Source organism: Cucumis melo, chromosome 2, assembly GCF_025177605.1.
Source record: "Cucumis melo cultivar AY chromosome 2, USDA_Cmelo_AY_1.0, whole genome shotgun sequence".
Taxonomy (NCBI): Eukaryota; Viridiplantae; Streptophyta; class Magnoliopsida; order Cucurbitales; family Cucurbitaceae; genus Cucumis; species Cucumis melo.
In genome coordinates this window covers 13,580,577-13,592,926 of record NC_066858.1, presented here as the reverse complement: position 1 = coordinate 13,592,926, position 12,350 = coordinate 13,580,577, and the positions used below count along the sequence as shown (strand labels likewise).

The window sequence follows — 12,350 nt, the reverse complement described above, 5'->3', positions numbered from 1 at the left end:
GTTAATTGTGTGTACACTCTACTAAAGACTCACAGCTGAACTCTTCTCATTGTAGATATATTTTTGTGCTCACGGATATAGACCAATACCAGTAACTTAGTTTTTCACAAGTGTTCGTAACACCAACTAGGTCAAATTACCGTTTTACCCCTGGGTTACTTCTAGGCCTTAAATACCAGTGTCAGAACCTACGGGCCAAGGGACAGTCTCAGCTCCTTTAATGAACAACCTGTTTGTAGTCCGACCACTAAACAGAAACCCCTCTCGTGTCATAGAAAGGGTAGGGCCCTTTGTTCAAGTCTCGGAGACACCATTTAAGGGAACACTTATCTACTTACCCTAAAGTCGGGAATGAGTGAATTCCATCTCAAAATGATAAGCATATTGAGTCGGCAATCTGACCACTCTCACCCGTACAAATCAAAGGACAATCCCTCGTAAACAAGAGTTCATAATACACTCAAGATTAAGACTAAGTTACATAGGTCATCCAAATGAAATAGAAACTCAACTAGCTAACGGAGTTACATCTAGTGGTTACTATTTCATGGTCCGGTCTTATGCAAACTCATTGCATATGATACCCTTACTCGCATGTCGCTTACATGAACGTATTGGATCAATGCGTTTGTATCAAATACAAAGTGAGTTGTATCTATAGTGTTATCAGGATAAGGTAACTAACCTTAACCATATACTATAGACCTTTTAAGCTGATCTTAAACATTAATCCTTGTATGTCTTTACATACTTCAAGACTCATCAAATGAATGTTAGTTTATTGGATTTGGGTTATCAAGACAAAACTAATAATATAATTAATAACATTTATTGAAATTATAATAATAAAACACTTTATTATTAACGGAACGATCTACGAGTTTTAGGACATAAAACCTAACAATATATATAACTATTTATAAAAGTATAGAAAAGTTCATCAAATTCTTTATACCACTTTTAGTTTTTTTAGTTATATTTTATAAATAGTTTATTCTTTTTTATGTAATGTATACCAAAATATTGAAATCTTGAAATTTCATGTATAAATGTTCTTAGATCTTTTTCTTTTGTGGGGTGGGATAAGAATAAAAATAAAGATTTTTTTTATAGTGAAAGTAAAATAGAAGATTCTTTTGCCAAATGGGTGGACTATGTTTCAATGCTTTGGGATTATTTTGCTATAAAGAAACAAAAGAAAAATGCAATGCATGGATTCCTTTGATATTTTTTCTATGCTATTTTGAAATGGTCAACAAAATTCTTATTCTCTATGCCTTTTATACCAAATATTGGTTTATATGATTTATGAACGGCTGATTTTAATGTTTAATTGTTGTTACTATTATAGATTCGAAATTGTTTTTATAAAAGAATTGAGTATAATAAATTTTATTTTTTTAATAATTTTGGAAGCATAAATTTTATATATTTTCAAGATTTTTAGTGATGTTATCAATCAATTAATACAAAACTTTATCCAAGAAAAAATACACACACATATATATAAAGTTCTATTTTATATTATTCACACCCAGTTTTTCACTATCAGCTTATTATTTAAATTATAAAAATGCTTTTAATTTTTTTAAGTAATAAAAAATTATTTTAAATGATAAGATTGTTAAAAATATTTACAAAGTATAATAAAATTTTAAATGGATAGACACCATGATCTATTAGTGTCTATCAATATTAGATCATGTGAGAATTATATACATGGAGTTGTTTAGTAAAAAAAAAAGCATTTTTAATTATAGAAAATTTAATAAATCTAATTCAAATATAGTAAATTCATTTAAATAGCCAATTCTAGTAGCTAACTAACGAGTAACATTTGGTTGCAAAACTCTTTTGCATTATTTCGTTCTTTCCTTTTTGCAAGTATATTGATTTAATACGTTGGTGGACGAATCAAATCTGTATCTATGCTTCAAAGTTGATATTATAAGCATTATTTCAACTAAACTCTGGTATATATGCTCATTTTGTTGGCATTCTTTTTCTTTCTCAATGGAAAGATCAAGTGATACATGCAAATTAAAACAAGTGGATTGATTGGAAGAAAGAGCCAATTCGTTTGATGAACAAAGCCACTAATGATTAAATACACTAAACTTGATGGATTGAAATTTTTGTTTCAAATTTATTTATTTTAATAAAAGATTAACCATTAATAAAGTAAAGTTTGAGTAATTGCCATTATCATTCCTAAGGTTTAAATTTAATGGAAAAAATATGCTTTTATTCTCTTTCACGAAGAAAAGAAAAAGGAGTTGAAAAAGCAGTTAGAAAACGGCGATGGGATTGCGGGAACGACTAATCCAACGGTCGCGATTTCATCTCTCTCAATTTGGGACTTGTGCCTCTGAATAGCCTGGAGGAATATTATAGCCGATCACTTCATCGTCTACAACGTCTTCAGAAAGCTGGGAAACATTCAGAACAGTGTGTAAAAAGAACAACAGGGAAACGCCGGTGCAGCGATGTCGGACGAGGAGCACCACTTCGACTCCAAGGCCGACGCCGGAGCTTCCAAGACTTTTCCTCAGCAGGCTGGAACCATTCGCAAAAATGGCTACATCGTAATCAAGAACAGACCCTGCAAGGTCTCCAACTTCTTTTTTCTTTTTTTCTTTCTTTATGCAAGTGGGTTTTCTGAGATTTTCTCTGAAAGGGTATTCGTTCGGTTGTTTGCTAATTTTGTTGGTTTTCTATTTCTAAGTGAAGATGGTCCTTAACTTTTAACTCTGTGACTACTGATTATGGTAATTGTTACTGTTATTGATGGTTTCCCTGATTCATTTAAGTTTTCCCTTTACTTTCTCTTTGGTTGGACCTCCTGCTTTTGGGGTATTTAAAGTTTAAAGTATTGAGAGAAAGATCTGTAGTTGTGAAACTCCTTTTCTTGAAATGAAGGGATTTTTGGTTATAAGAGGAAGACCGGGACCGTTTACTTATGCATTATGTGTTATCCGCTCGGAAAGTCAAGGTGAGCATAGTTCAACTTACATGACATTAGGTTTGAATCCCTTCACCTATGTTGAACAATTTCAGTGGGTTGAAGAGGTTGTGCAAGATCTGATTTAAATGCAAGACTATGGAATTTCAGGGTTAATGGTTGATTATCTATAGTGGCATTGGCAAGTAATTATTTCATCCAATTTGGATTGGTTTGTCACAAATGTAGCTTGAGCGTGCATTTTCTTTAGTAAATTTTTTGAGCTGGACTTGGCCTAAGAGGTGGATGCCAAGGCTAAAATGCTAATAGTGGATATATTTCTCATGCTGCATTTGTCTTTTGTGAGAGTACTAACTAGTAGGGATATATATATATATATTGGTAATATTAGTATGGTAGTAGTTGGGACATATGAGTATTAACTAGTGTTGTCTGGATAATAAATGAGAGGAGTTGGACGTCTTAGAGGGGGGTGGATCATTTTGTTGAGAGTTTCCTTTGTAGGACTTTGATAGAGAGAGAGAACCCTATTGAAAGGCTATTGGTATATTGTAACATCTCTTGATATTGCAATATATTACCATCTTTTTGTTTCTTTGAATTTTATGTTAGGTGGTATCCTAACATCTTCTTGGTTAACGCAATGTCTTTGAAGCATTAGCAAAGCTTTTCTTTTCAAGAAAGAACTATGCTATTGCATGTCATCTTTTTTGTGTGATCACATGATACAACGTCCATGGTTATGGTTCCATTTGCCATGGGGGACTCTGCATTCCTTTTGGAATCTTCTTTGGCCAGTGCTATAAGAAAAGTTACATGCCCGAAGAAGATTAAATTTCTCCTTTGGGAACTTTTATACGAAGCTTTCGACACCAAGGATCTCCTTCAAAGACACATGCCATTCCTGGAGATTTCACCCGGTTGGTGCACGTTGTGTAAACTGGATGGTGAATCTCAAAACTTCATTTTCAATCACGTTTCTTTTCTTGGTATTCTTGGAGCAGAGTGCATAAAGCTTTTGGGTGGTCTCCTGTTCTTCCTATGGACGTTAAGGGTCTCCTGATCATTATCCTAGTGAGCCACCCTTTTCGAGAGCCAAAGCATTTCTGTGGATGCACATATCTGTGGCCTTCTTTTGGGTTTCATTGAAGGAGAGAAATCAAAGAGTCTTTTCGGATAAAGAGCACCCGTTGAAATGTTTTTTGACCTCACTATTTATTATGCTATTTCTTGATGTAAATTGTCTAATCTACTTGGTTCGTACAGCTACGTTTCTCTTTTAATCTAATGGGAAAGCCTTTTGTAATCCTCATTGATCTCTAATTTCTTTTTTTTTGTAAATTTCTCAGAATTTCATACACCAACAAAATTGTTTCTTATATTAAAAAAATAGTGAAGGTTTTCTGAAATGTGCCATGCATACACAAAATAGTATGTTTTCAAGCCACTTACCAAGCATATTATTCTGCCATATATTACCTTTTTCCCCTCAACTCTTTTCCTTTCAGGTAGTTGAAGTTTCTACTTCAAAAACTGGAAAACATGGACATGCAAAGTGCCACTTTGTGGCGATTGACATATTCAATGGGAAGAAACTTGAAGATATTGTTCCTTCTTCTCACAACTGTGATGTAATTTCTTTGTCACTAACTTATTGTGCTCTACTTATCCAAGTACTGATTTTTGTTCGTCTAAAAAATTTTGCATGTATTCCTTGTATTACTATTCCTTTGCAGGTTCCCCATGTTAATCGCACCGATTATCAGCTGATCGACATATCTGAGGATGGTTTTGTAAGTTTTAATTATATTTTTACATGATTTTGCTTTGTATACGAAAGCTTAGATCAATTTCTCTTTCTATCGCTTCAATAAATATTCGAGAAATGTAACCGCACAGAACATGAAGAAAGGAGGGAACCTTGTAGTCTTAACCTATTTATTGATTTCATTAGTTTATTTTTGCAGGTCAGTCTCCTTACTGAAAATGGAAACACCAAGGATGACCTGAGGCTTCCCACCGATGATAACCTGCTTACGCAGGTACGTAAATGATAATATACCGTTACATTTACGAATCTTCAAGTCATTGCCTTATAGCTCTCTGCAACGCCGTAAATTTTTTTCATTCAATTTCATGTTGATAGCTTAAAGATGGGTTCGCCGAAGGCAAAGATCTCGTACTAACTGTCATGTCTGCAATGGGAGAAGAGCAGATCTGTGCTCTCAAGGACATTGGTCCTAAAAGTTAAACACAGAGCTACGGCTACACCTGATGATGGCACAGCATCATCAGAAGTCCTATCAAGTATGCTTATATGTAATAAAAACACAAAATCAGCTGTGAAATTAAAAGCTTAAAAATCCAGGAAGCTTCTTACAATGGGAAAATATTATAGGAAATGTTGAACCTGCTGAGATCCTTGCAACTCTGATGAAAGGATTACATACATATTTCACTCTTCTTTTATATGGTACAATACTTAAAAAATCTGTTATCCCCTCGTTTTTTGCCAATTGAATACCCTTGTGAATCTGCCTTAGATGTTGGATTCTGCTCATTCAAAACAGTTGTGCTGTTCATTGGGTCCCTCTCTCCTTTTTCTTCTGTACAAAGGCTTGTTATTCCGAAAATCTTCCAAAAACGAAGGTTGAACCAAGTCTAATTTACCTACATACTATATGTATCTTTGAAAGTTGTCCACTCGAATTTGCCGCCTTGGTTACAAAGGAATGAATCTCAACCAATGCAAACGAAAATGTCGAACAACTCGACTGTCCGATGAACCGGTCAAGGAGAAAGCCATTTAAGCTGATCTTTTATTGAGTGAGTTATTTCCTAGAACCAAAAGTGCAAGGGCTTGGCCCAACTGATATGATGGCTTTATAATTATCGTCTTAAAGGCAGACAACATATCATAGTTGGATGTGTGTCCAAAACAAGCTGCTGAACCACACAAATCTTCATAGTCCAACAAGCTACTCTTAATCCCAAACATCAAATAGTTATATCTTATCATCTTAAGAAATGTTGTTACATTATCTGACGCAATAAATGTTTGATTTAAGAATAATTCCTAAATATTATAAATGAAATAAAATTAATCATCCATATATAAGAGTTAAAAAATGGTTCAAACGTATCAAATTATTTATTTTCACGTGTATTATAAAGAGAAGAATTCATTCTCATTCTCCATGTCTCTTACGACGAAACTCCAGCGAAAAGGTATCTATCTCTAATGAGACTCGTTGTCTTTCCTCTAGAAATTTAATCTCACTTTTTTTTCTTTTAATTTTAAAACCGATCTCACATATTTACGTGGAATCTCGATTTCTATTTTTTTTTCTTTTTTCATTCTAATCAATTTAACGTTTCTCTTAGATTACCCCTAATGTATTGTTTTAAAAGGAAAATGGTTATTGTCTTGAGTATCTAGGCTAGAGTTTCTAAGCTAACTTGCCTTACAACGCCTCTCTTCAAATTGTTCATTTATTTATTAATTAAATAAAAATAAAAATTAATCTAGAAGTCTTTTATGAACTAAAATATTTATAAAATATAATAAAATGGTAGGTTCTTTTTCTAATAGACATGTTTAGTAGTTTCGTCATTTACAAGAAATTCGTGAATTAAATTATAGGACATAAAAATGGTTTTGTTTGTTTCTTTTGGTTAAAATAATAAAGATTTATTAATAATTCATCAAACACATAGTTGCAAAATATCCTTTTATGATATTAATGCACAAAATCTTTGTCTACTTAAATTAAAAACTAAGTTAAACAGAAGTAAACAATACTCTTTCCCTCAATTTTTAATTAAAAGAATAATTAAAGAAGAGAAAGAATCTTGGGAAAAACAAAATTCCAATTAAAAAAATAATCGAACAATTAAATATTAAGACAATGGAATTAGTCACTGTATTGGAGTCAAAAGAGAAGCCTCCATGTGGCCATAAACGTCGTCATCAATTAAAAGAATCCAACGATGATGAAACCACTAAATAAAATCTAACGGCTGTAAAGTAACGGAGTATATGACGGTGTCCGTTAACTAAAATCACCTGAGTCAACTATTAGTCAAAGACACTTTAAAAGCGGCTTCCTCTCTCTCTCTCTAAAAACCGTTCTTTCTCTCACCTAATCTATTCCTTTCTGTGTCACTAAGACGCAGACTCCGATAACTCGATTTCGGAATCGGCTTTGATTCGGACACTATAAAAGAAGTTTGCAACAGTTAGTGGTGAGGTTACTTCTTTTCGGGGAGGAGAATCGGCCATGACGGAGCCGGAAAGCTTTGGAACTGACCAACTCGGAAGCTCCAAGGCGGCTATTGAAGGGCAGGAAGATGATGAAGAAGAAATGGAAGATTCGGATGATGAACCGGAGTTGGAAGGAGAAGGAGGAGGAAGAGTGAGTGAGTTGAAGCCGACTGAGTTGAGAACTGGTCCGTCGGTTTGTGAAGCTGTGGTGATGGGTTCACTTTCTGAAACCCTAACGGTGGCTTCTGTGAATCAGTTCTCTGAAAACGGTCGGTCTGATGGTAGGTTCGTCGATTATTTTGTTATTAAGTTATTTTTTTTGGTGGAATTTTTCTTTGGGTGATGTTTTGTTTGTTGATCCTTTAGGTTTGCCTGTCAATTCTTCTGCGCAGTCTGTCGAAGGAGCTGAATTGAAGGTAAGGGGCTTGATCTTGTTTCTTTGGCGCTTTGGATATGGAGTTAATAGAGAGGAAGCTGTGTTTTATTTATGATTTTTGTTAAAAGAATGTATGATTTAATGAGGCGTGAGTTTTATGTTAAATTAGTTGTCATATGAATATTTTTTGTTTGTGATTAAATATGAAGCATACATAAGTCTAATTTTGAAGTCTTCCTCCATTTTATTGAAAATTTTTCACTTTCTGGTTCTTAAGTTTACATTTTCCCATTATTAATATGACCAATGTTCTTGTTGCAAAGCTTATTGTTGGTATGTTCGTCTCCTTCAAAGATGCTTTTAAGATGTTCGTTTGAGAGGAAAGTTGATGATTAATCATTGACGTTGTTTTCTCTATGAGCCAAGGAAGATTCATGGTAACTGGATTTGTAGAAATTTCAAATGAACAAACTGTTGTTAATTAATTTTTTGAAGATATATTTCTGAAATAAATAATCAAGAATCTTTCCATCCGCATGGTGCAACCTCCGTAATGTCTTTCGGTTGTTCATATTGCCACCAATTGGGAATATTTCTTGTAATCCATTTGTTCAGTGGGGGTATCATTTCACTAATATGTGTTTTTTTCCTGCCAAAGAACATGTAGTCAGGATGTGTGTAGTGAGAGAATTGTTGAGCAATAGAGTTTGTGATGCAACAACTTGAGAGTTATTTATTTGAGCCTTTGAACTTTTTTAGATACATGTTTTAATCTTTGTGGTATGTTTTTATTATAATCTTCTGGTTTGTTTCTGATTATCATAAAAGTAACTGAATCCAGTGCATTGCAATAATGTAAGCTAGGTGATTTAATGCCTTAGTATATTACTATATTACCATTTGTCACTGTCTAATTTCTTTTCACCTCATTATCTCACAAGCAGCAAGCTCCATCTTCCCACAGTGAGCCTTTGGCGGTTGAAGCAACCCAGACAGATAAGGTGCAAGAACAAAACCATCTTCAGTTGACAGTATTTAAAGGGCCTGATTCGGAACAATCACCAACTTCAGTTACCCAGTCTATCTCATCCTCTGCAAGTCCAAATTTATCTGAACATAAGCTGTCACCTAAGGTCCAGAAAGTATGTAAGCCAGAGCCAAACCAGAAAAATTTCTTCAACCATAAAACTCCATCATCTGTTCCCAATGCAAGGACACCTGCTTCTGATGGTTACAATTGGAGAAAATACGGTCAGAAGCAAGTGAAGAGTCCTAAGGGTTCACGTAGCTATTACAAGTGTACATATTCTGAATGCTTTGCTAAGAAGATTGAATGTTGTGATGACTCAGGGCAAACAACAGAGATTGTTTACAAAAGTCAACATAGCCATGATCCACCTAGGAAGATTAGTATACCGAAGGAAAGTAAGCTTGTGCCCTATGTTGAGCCTGTGGTTAAAAAAATCATTGCTGAGCATTCCAGAAGAGTAATTAATGATTCAGATCCTCCCACGTCTTCAAAAGAACCGTTGCGAGAAACAGCTATAGTTGTCTTTGAAAGGAAACGACAGTACTCTAACGACTCTAACGGAAATGATGAATTTAAAATCAAAGATGAGAATGACTATGAAACTGAGGCAAAACTAAAGTAAGTCTCACCTTGAATTGCTGCTGAGCTCTTTTTCTTGATGCTACTTTTGCATATAATGTTTAACATGTATAAACCTGGTGCTAACCTTTTTTTTCTTACTGGTAACTAGAGTTAAGAAAGGCAGTGCGGGAAACTCAGGCACTTCCTTAAAACCTGGAAAGAAACCCAAGTTTGTGGTGCATGCTGCAGGTGACGTTGGAATCTCTGGTGACGGATACAGATGGCGCAAGTATGGTCAGAAAATGGTGAAAGGAAATCCTCATCCTAGGTGCATACCTTTTCATAATAAGTTTTACAGCCATCTATATAGTCTTAGTTATTATTGATTTGATGGAAGTTAAGACAGTTCTTTAATAAGACTGCAGAAGCTTGGTTACTCCCAACTCTCATTCCTTTTGGACCTTTCTGCTGATGCTTAAATACGCCAATGATATGTTGTTACTTCCGTGCTTATTGTTATAAGATTTTACTTTGGTTAACTGGAATTTTCTTCAGTTGTGCTTTATTATTTGTGTTTATCAATTGGGTCACAGCTCTAGTGAAAAGAACCAATCAAATTCATCGTATTGTTTATCATGTGACATGCTCATAATTTGGAGAGTTGTGCGTCCCTCTTTATATTTCCTCAGATACGCAAATCTAGACTTTTGTTATATCTTCAAGTGAAGAACAGAAAGGGAACAAACGTCTCCAATTAATTCATATTTCAAGCTAATGATTTTACTAAATCATATTCTGATGCCTTGCATTGTCTGATTTTGACGTTAGTATTTACATTTTCTCCTCAAAAAAATTACAGGAACTATTACCGATGTACTTCTGCTGGTTGTCCAGTCCGTAAGCACATCGAATCAGCAGTAGAAAATCCTAATGCAGTAATAATAACATACAAGGGAGTTCACGATCACGACACACCTGTACCAAAGAAACGACACGGTCCACCAAGTGCTCTTCTTGTAGCTGCTGCAGCACCAGCCTCCATGAGCAGCAATACACAACCGAAGAAAACTGATGTGGTCGAGTCCCAAATATCTTCAACACAATGGTCTGTGGATGCTGAAGGAGAGTTGACTGGTGAGGCCTTGGAGCTTGGGGGTGAGAAGGCAATGGAATCTGCTCGAACACTTTTGAGCATTGGATTTGAAATCAAGCCATGCTGAACCAAACACCTTTCAAGGAATAACCGTGGGAACTCTATTTATGAACATGTAAGCTGGCTGTCTCTATGTGAAATATTTGATTAGCAGGTTTGGTTATTTTTGAGCTATTTCCTTTTGCTTTTTCTTACCCCTTTTTTGGCCTTTTTTCATTCGTCTATTTCTCTTAGCCATTAATGTAACAGTTATGTAAATTTGGTTTTATCATACACCTCTTTCCAGGGATAGGTTCAATTTGTGGTTTTTTTAGAAGAGACTGGTAACAACCTAGAAGCTTTTCTAGTTTTTTTTCCCCCTACAATTTTATTAATGAGAGTATTATTTCGGATTGGTATCACCATTCATTCAAGTTTGAGAATAGGGTGAAGCTATAATGAAATCAATAGTGAATAGGAATGGTGCCTTCCATTTTACATGGATTGATAGCCATTTAGTTTTTGTTTTTGAAAATTAAGCTTATAGGTACTATTCATACCTTCGACTTTTCTTTTTTGTTTTTTGTGGATACAATCTAAAAAACCAAGCAAATATTTGAAAACTAAAAAGTTTGTTTTTTGTTTTCGAAATTTGGCAAAGAAATCAACACATGCAAGTAAAAAATGGGAAGGAAATAAATTTATGAAAATGACAGCAGGACAGAAATGTTTGATAGATATTTTTGAAGAAATAAAAAAGAAAAAATGAAGTTTACTACATAACTATATATAAACATTTATGTATGAGTTATAATTATTGTTGTATGTTTGGTGATGAGATGATGAAAACATGGATTTATTTCCTTTCCTATGTCAGATTATGAAACATGTTTACGAGTCATAAACAAGAAGTGAAAGAGAATCTTTAGAAATGGTATGTGTCACGCTGGCACTGCCTCCAACACTTGAACTCTGATGCCTTACGTGAAAGTTAATTTGAAAAAGAAAACAAAATTTAATAAATAATAATAAAGGCATCGGACAATCATGAGATTCCAATTTCCAAGTTCCAAACCAAATTAAAAGAAGAAGAAGAAGAAGAAGTCAAGTTTAAGATTGTACGTTGAACTTAAATTTAATAATTCGGATGTTAATATTCATATTTTGCAATGAAATTATTGCGTATGTTACACCACTATGATTATGAATGAAAATCTAATTAGTTTTTGGAAATTAATTTTTTAAAACCTGCTAAACTGATTCACTTTTTTAATATGTTTTGTTTTTCAAAAATATAAAACTAAATTAGTTATCAAACCTACATAGTTTTTATTTTAATAAAAAAATTTAAAAACATAAATAAAAAATGAAATGTTTATCAATGGAATCTTGAAAACAGGAAAGGAAAGGGAAAAAAAATAAACAAAACAAAAGTATAATGTGGTTGGATTTTTGTAAGGTGTGGTAGTTGAAATTGAAGAAAATTTTGTAGTTAGATTTGATGGTGAGCTGATAGAGGTTGGCATGAAGTCATTTGTTTCTCTAAACTCAAGTTGATGAGTACCACTACTACTATTCATAATGTCAAAAAAACAAAGATATGTTTCTCTTTTCTTTCAATAAATTTTAATGAATATAATATTATGCACATAATCCAAGATAGATGTATATATATTTTTAATGTGAATCTTGAAAGCATATCTTTAAATTCTAAGATCTTATCGATTAAAATCTCAGATCTGAAACTTTGAATATATACATTTTTTTGAAACTTTGAATATATACATTTTTTGTTCATGGAATCTCAGATCTCTACTATTTGGTTCAAGGAGTTGGTGAGGTCTCACTATTAAGAATCATCAAATTTATATCTTGACAATTCTTTACCTTATGTGTTCATAACTCCTCGCTCCAAACACTTTCTAATAGGAAAAGATGATAATTTATATTCATTTTGTTATACCAACATTTTGTAATGTTGATGTTAGACACAAGTAACCAATGTCTTTATTTTAAGAAAATTCT

The 12,350-nt window shown here is 33.6% G+C and overlaps 2 protein-coding genes across 2 annotated transcripts; both read left to right on the top strand.

Moving 5' to 3' along the window:
- Window positions 1–2,234: 2,234 nt before the first annotated feature.
- Window positions 2,235–5,504, top strand: LOC103487352 (eukaryotic translation initiation factor 5A-2). The gene is made up of 5 exons (XM_008445635.2): window positions 2,235–2,609; window positions 4,471–4,593; window positions 4,699–4,755; window positions 4,930–5,004; window positions 5,109–5,504. The coding sequence occupies exons 1-5, from the start codon at window positions 2,487–2,489 to the stop codon at window positions 5,211–5,213; spliced, it is 483 nt and encodes a 160-aa protein (XP_008443857.1). The 5' UTR covers window positions 2,235–2,486; the 3' UTR covers window positions 5,214–5,504.
- Window positions 5,505–7,063: 1,559 nt separating this feature from the next.
- LOC103487354 (probable WRKY transcription factor 32) lies at window positions 7,064–10,747 on the top strand. The gene is made up of 5 exons (XM_008445636.3): window positions 7,064–7,507; window positions 7,593–7,642; window positions 8,547–9,250; window positions 9,363–9,521; window positions 10,053–10,747. Exons 1-5 carry the CDS (start codon window positions 7,243–7,245, stop codon window positions 10,411–10,413), a joined length of 1,539 nt encoding a protein of 512 aa, XP_008443858.2. The 5' UTR covers window positions 7,064–7,242; the 3' UTR covers window positions 10,414–10,747.
- Window positions 10,748–12,350: the final 1,603 nt, after the last annotated feature.

Coding starts and splice junctions, on each gene's coding strand:
- LOC103487354 (XM_008445636.3), top strand. CDS start 7,243: ATGACGGAGCCGGAAAGCTTTGGAACTGACCAACTCGGAAGCTCCAAG. Junction 7,508..7,592: donor TGAAAACGGTCGGTCTGATG/GTAGGTTCGTCG, acceptor TTGATCCTTTAG/GTTTGCCTGTCAATTCTTCT. Junction 9,251..9,362: donor GAAACTGAGGCAAAACTAAA/GTAAGTCTCACC, acceptor ACTGGTAACTAG/AGTTAAGAAAGGCAGTGCGG.
- LOC103487352 (XM_008445635.2), top strand. CDS start 2,487: ATGTCGGACGAGGAGCACCACTTCGACTCCAAGGCCGACGCCGGAGCT. Junction 4,594..4,698: donor CTTCTTCTCACAACTGTGAT/GTAATTTCTTTG, acceptor ATTCCTTTGCAG/GTTCCCCATGTTAATCGCAC. Junction 4,756..4,929: donor ACATATCTGAGGATGGTTTT/GTAAGTTTTAAT, acceptor TTATTTTTGCAG/GTCAGTCTCCTTACTGAAAA.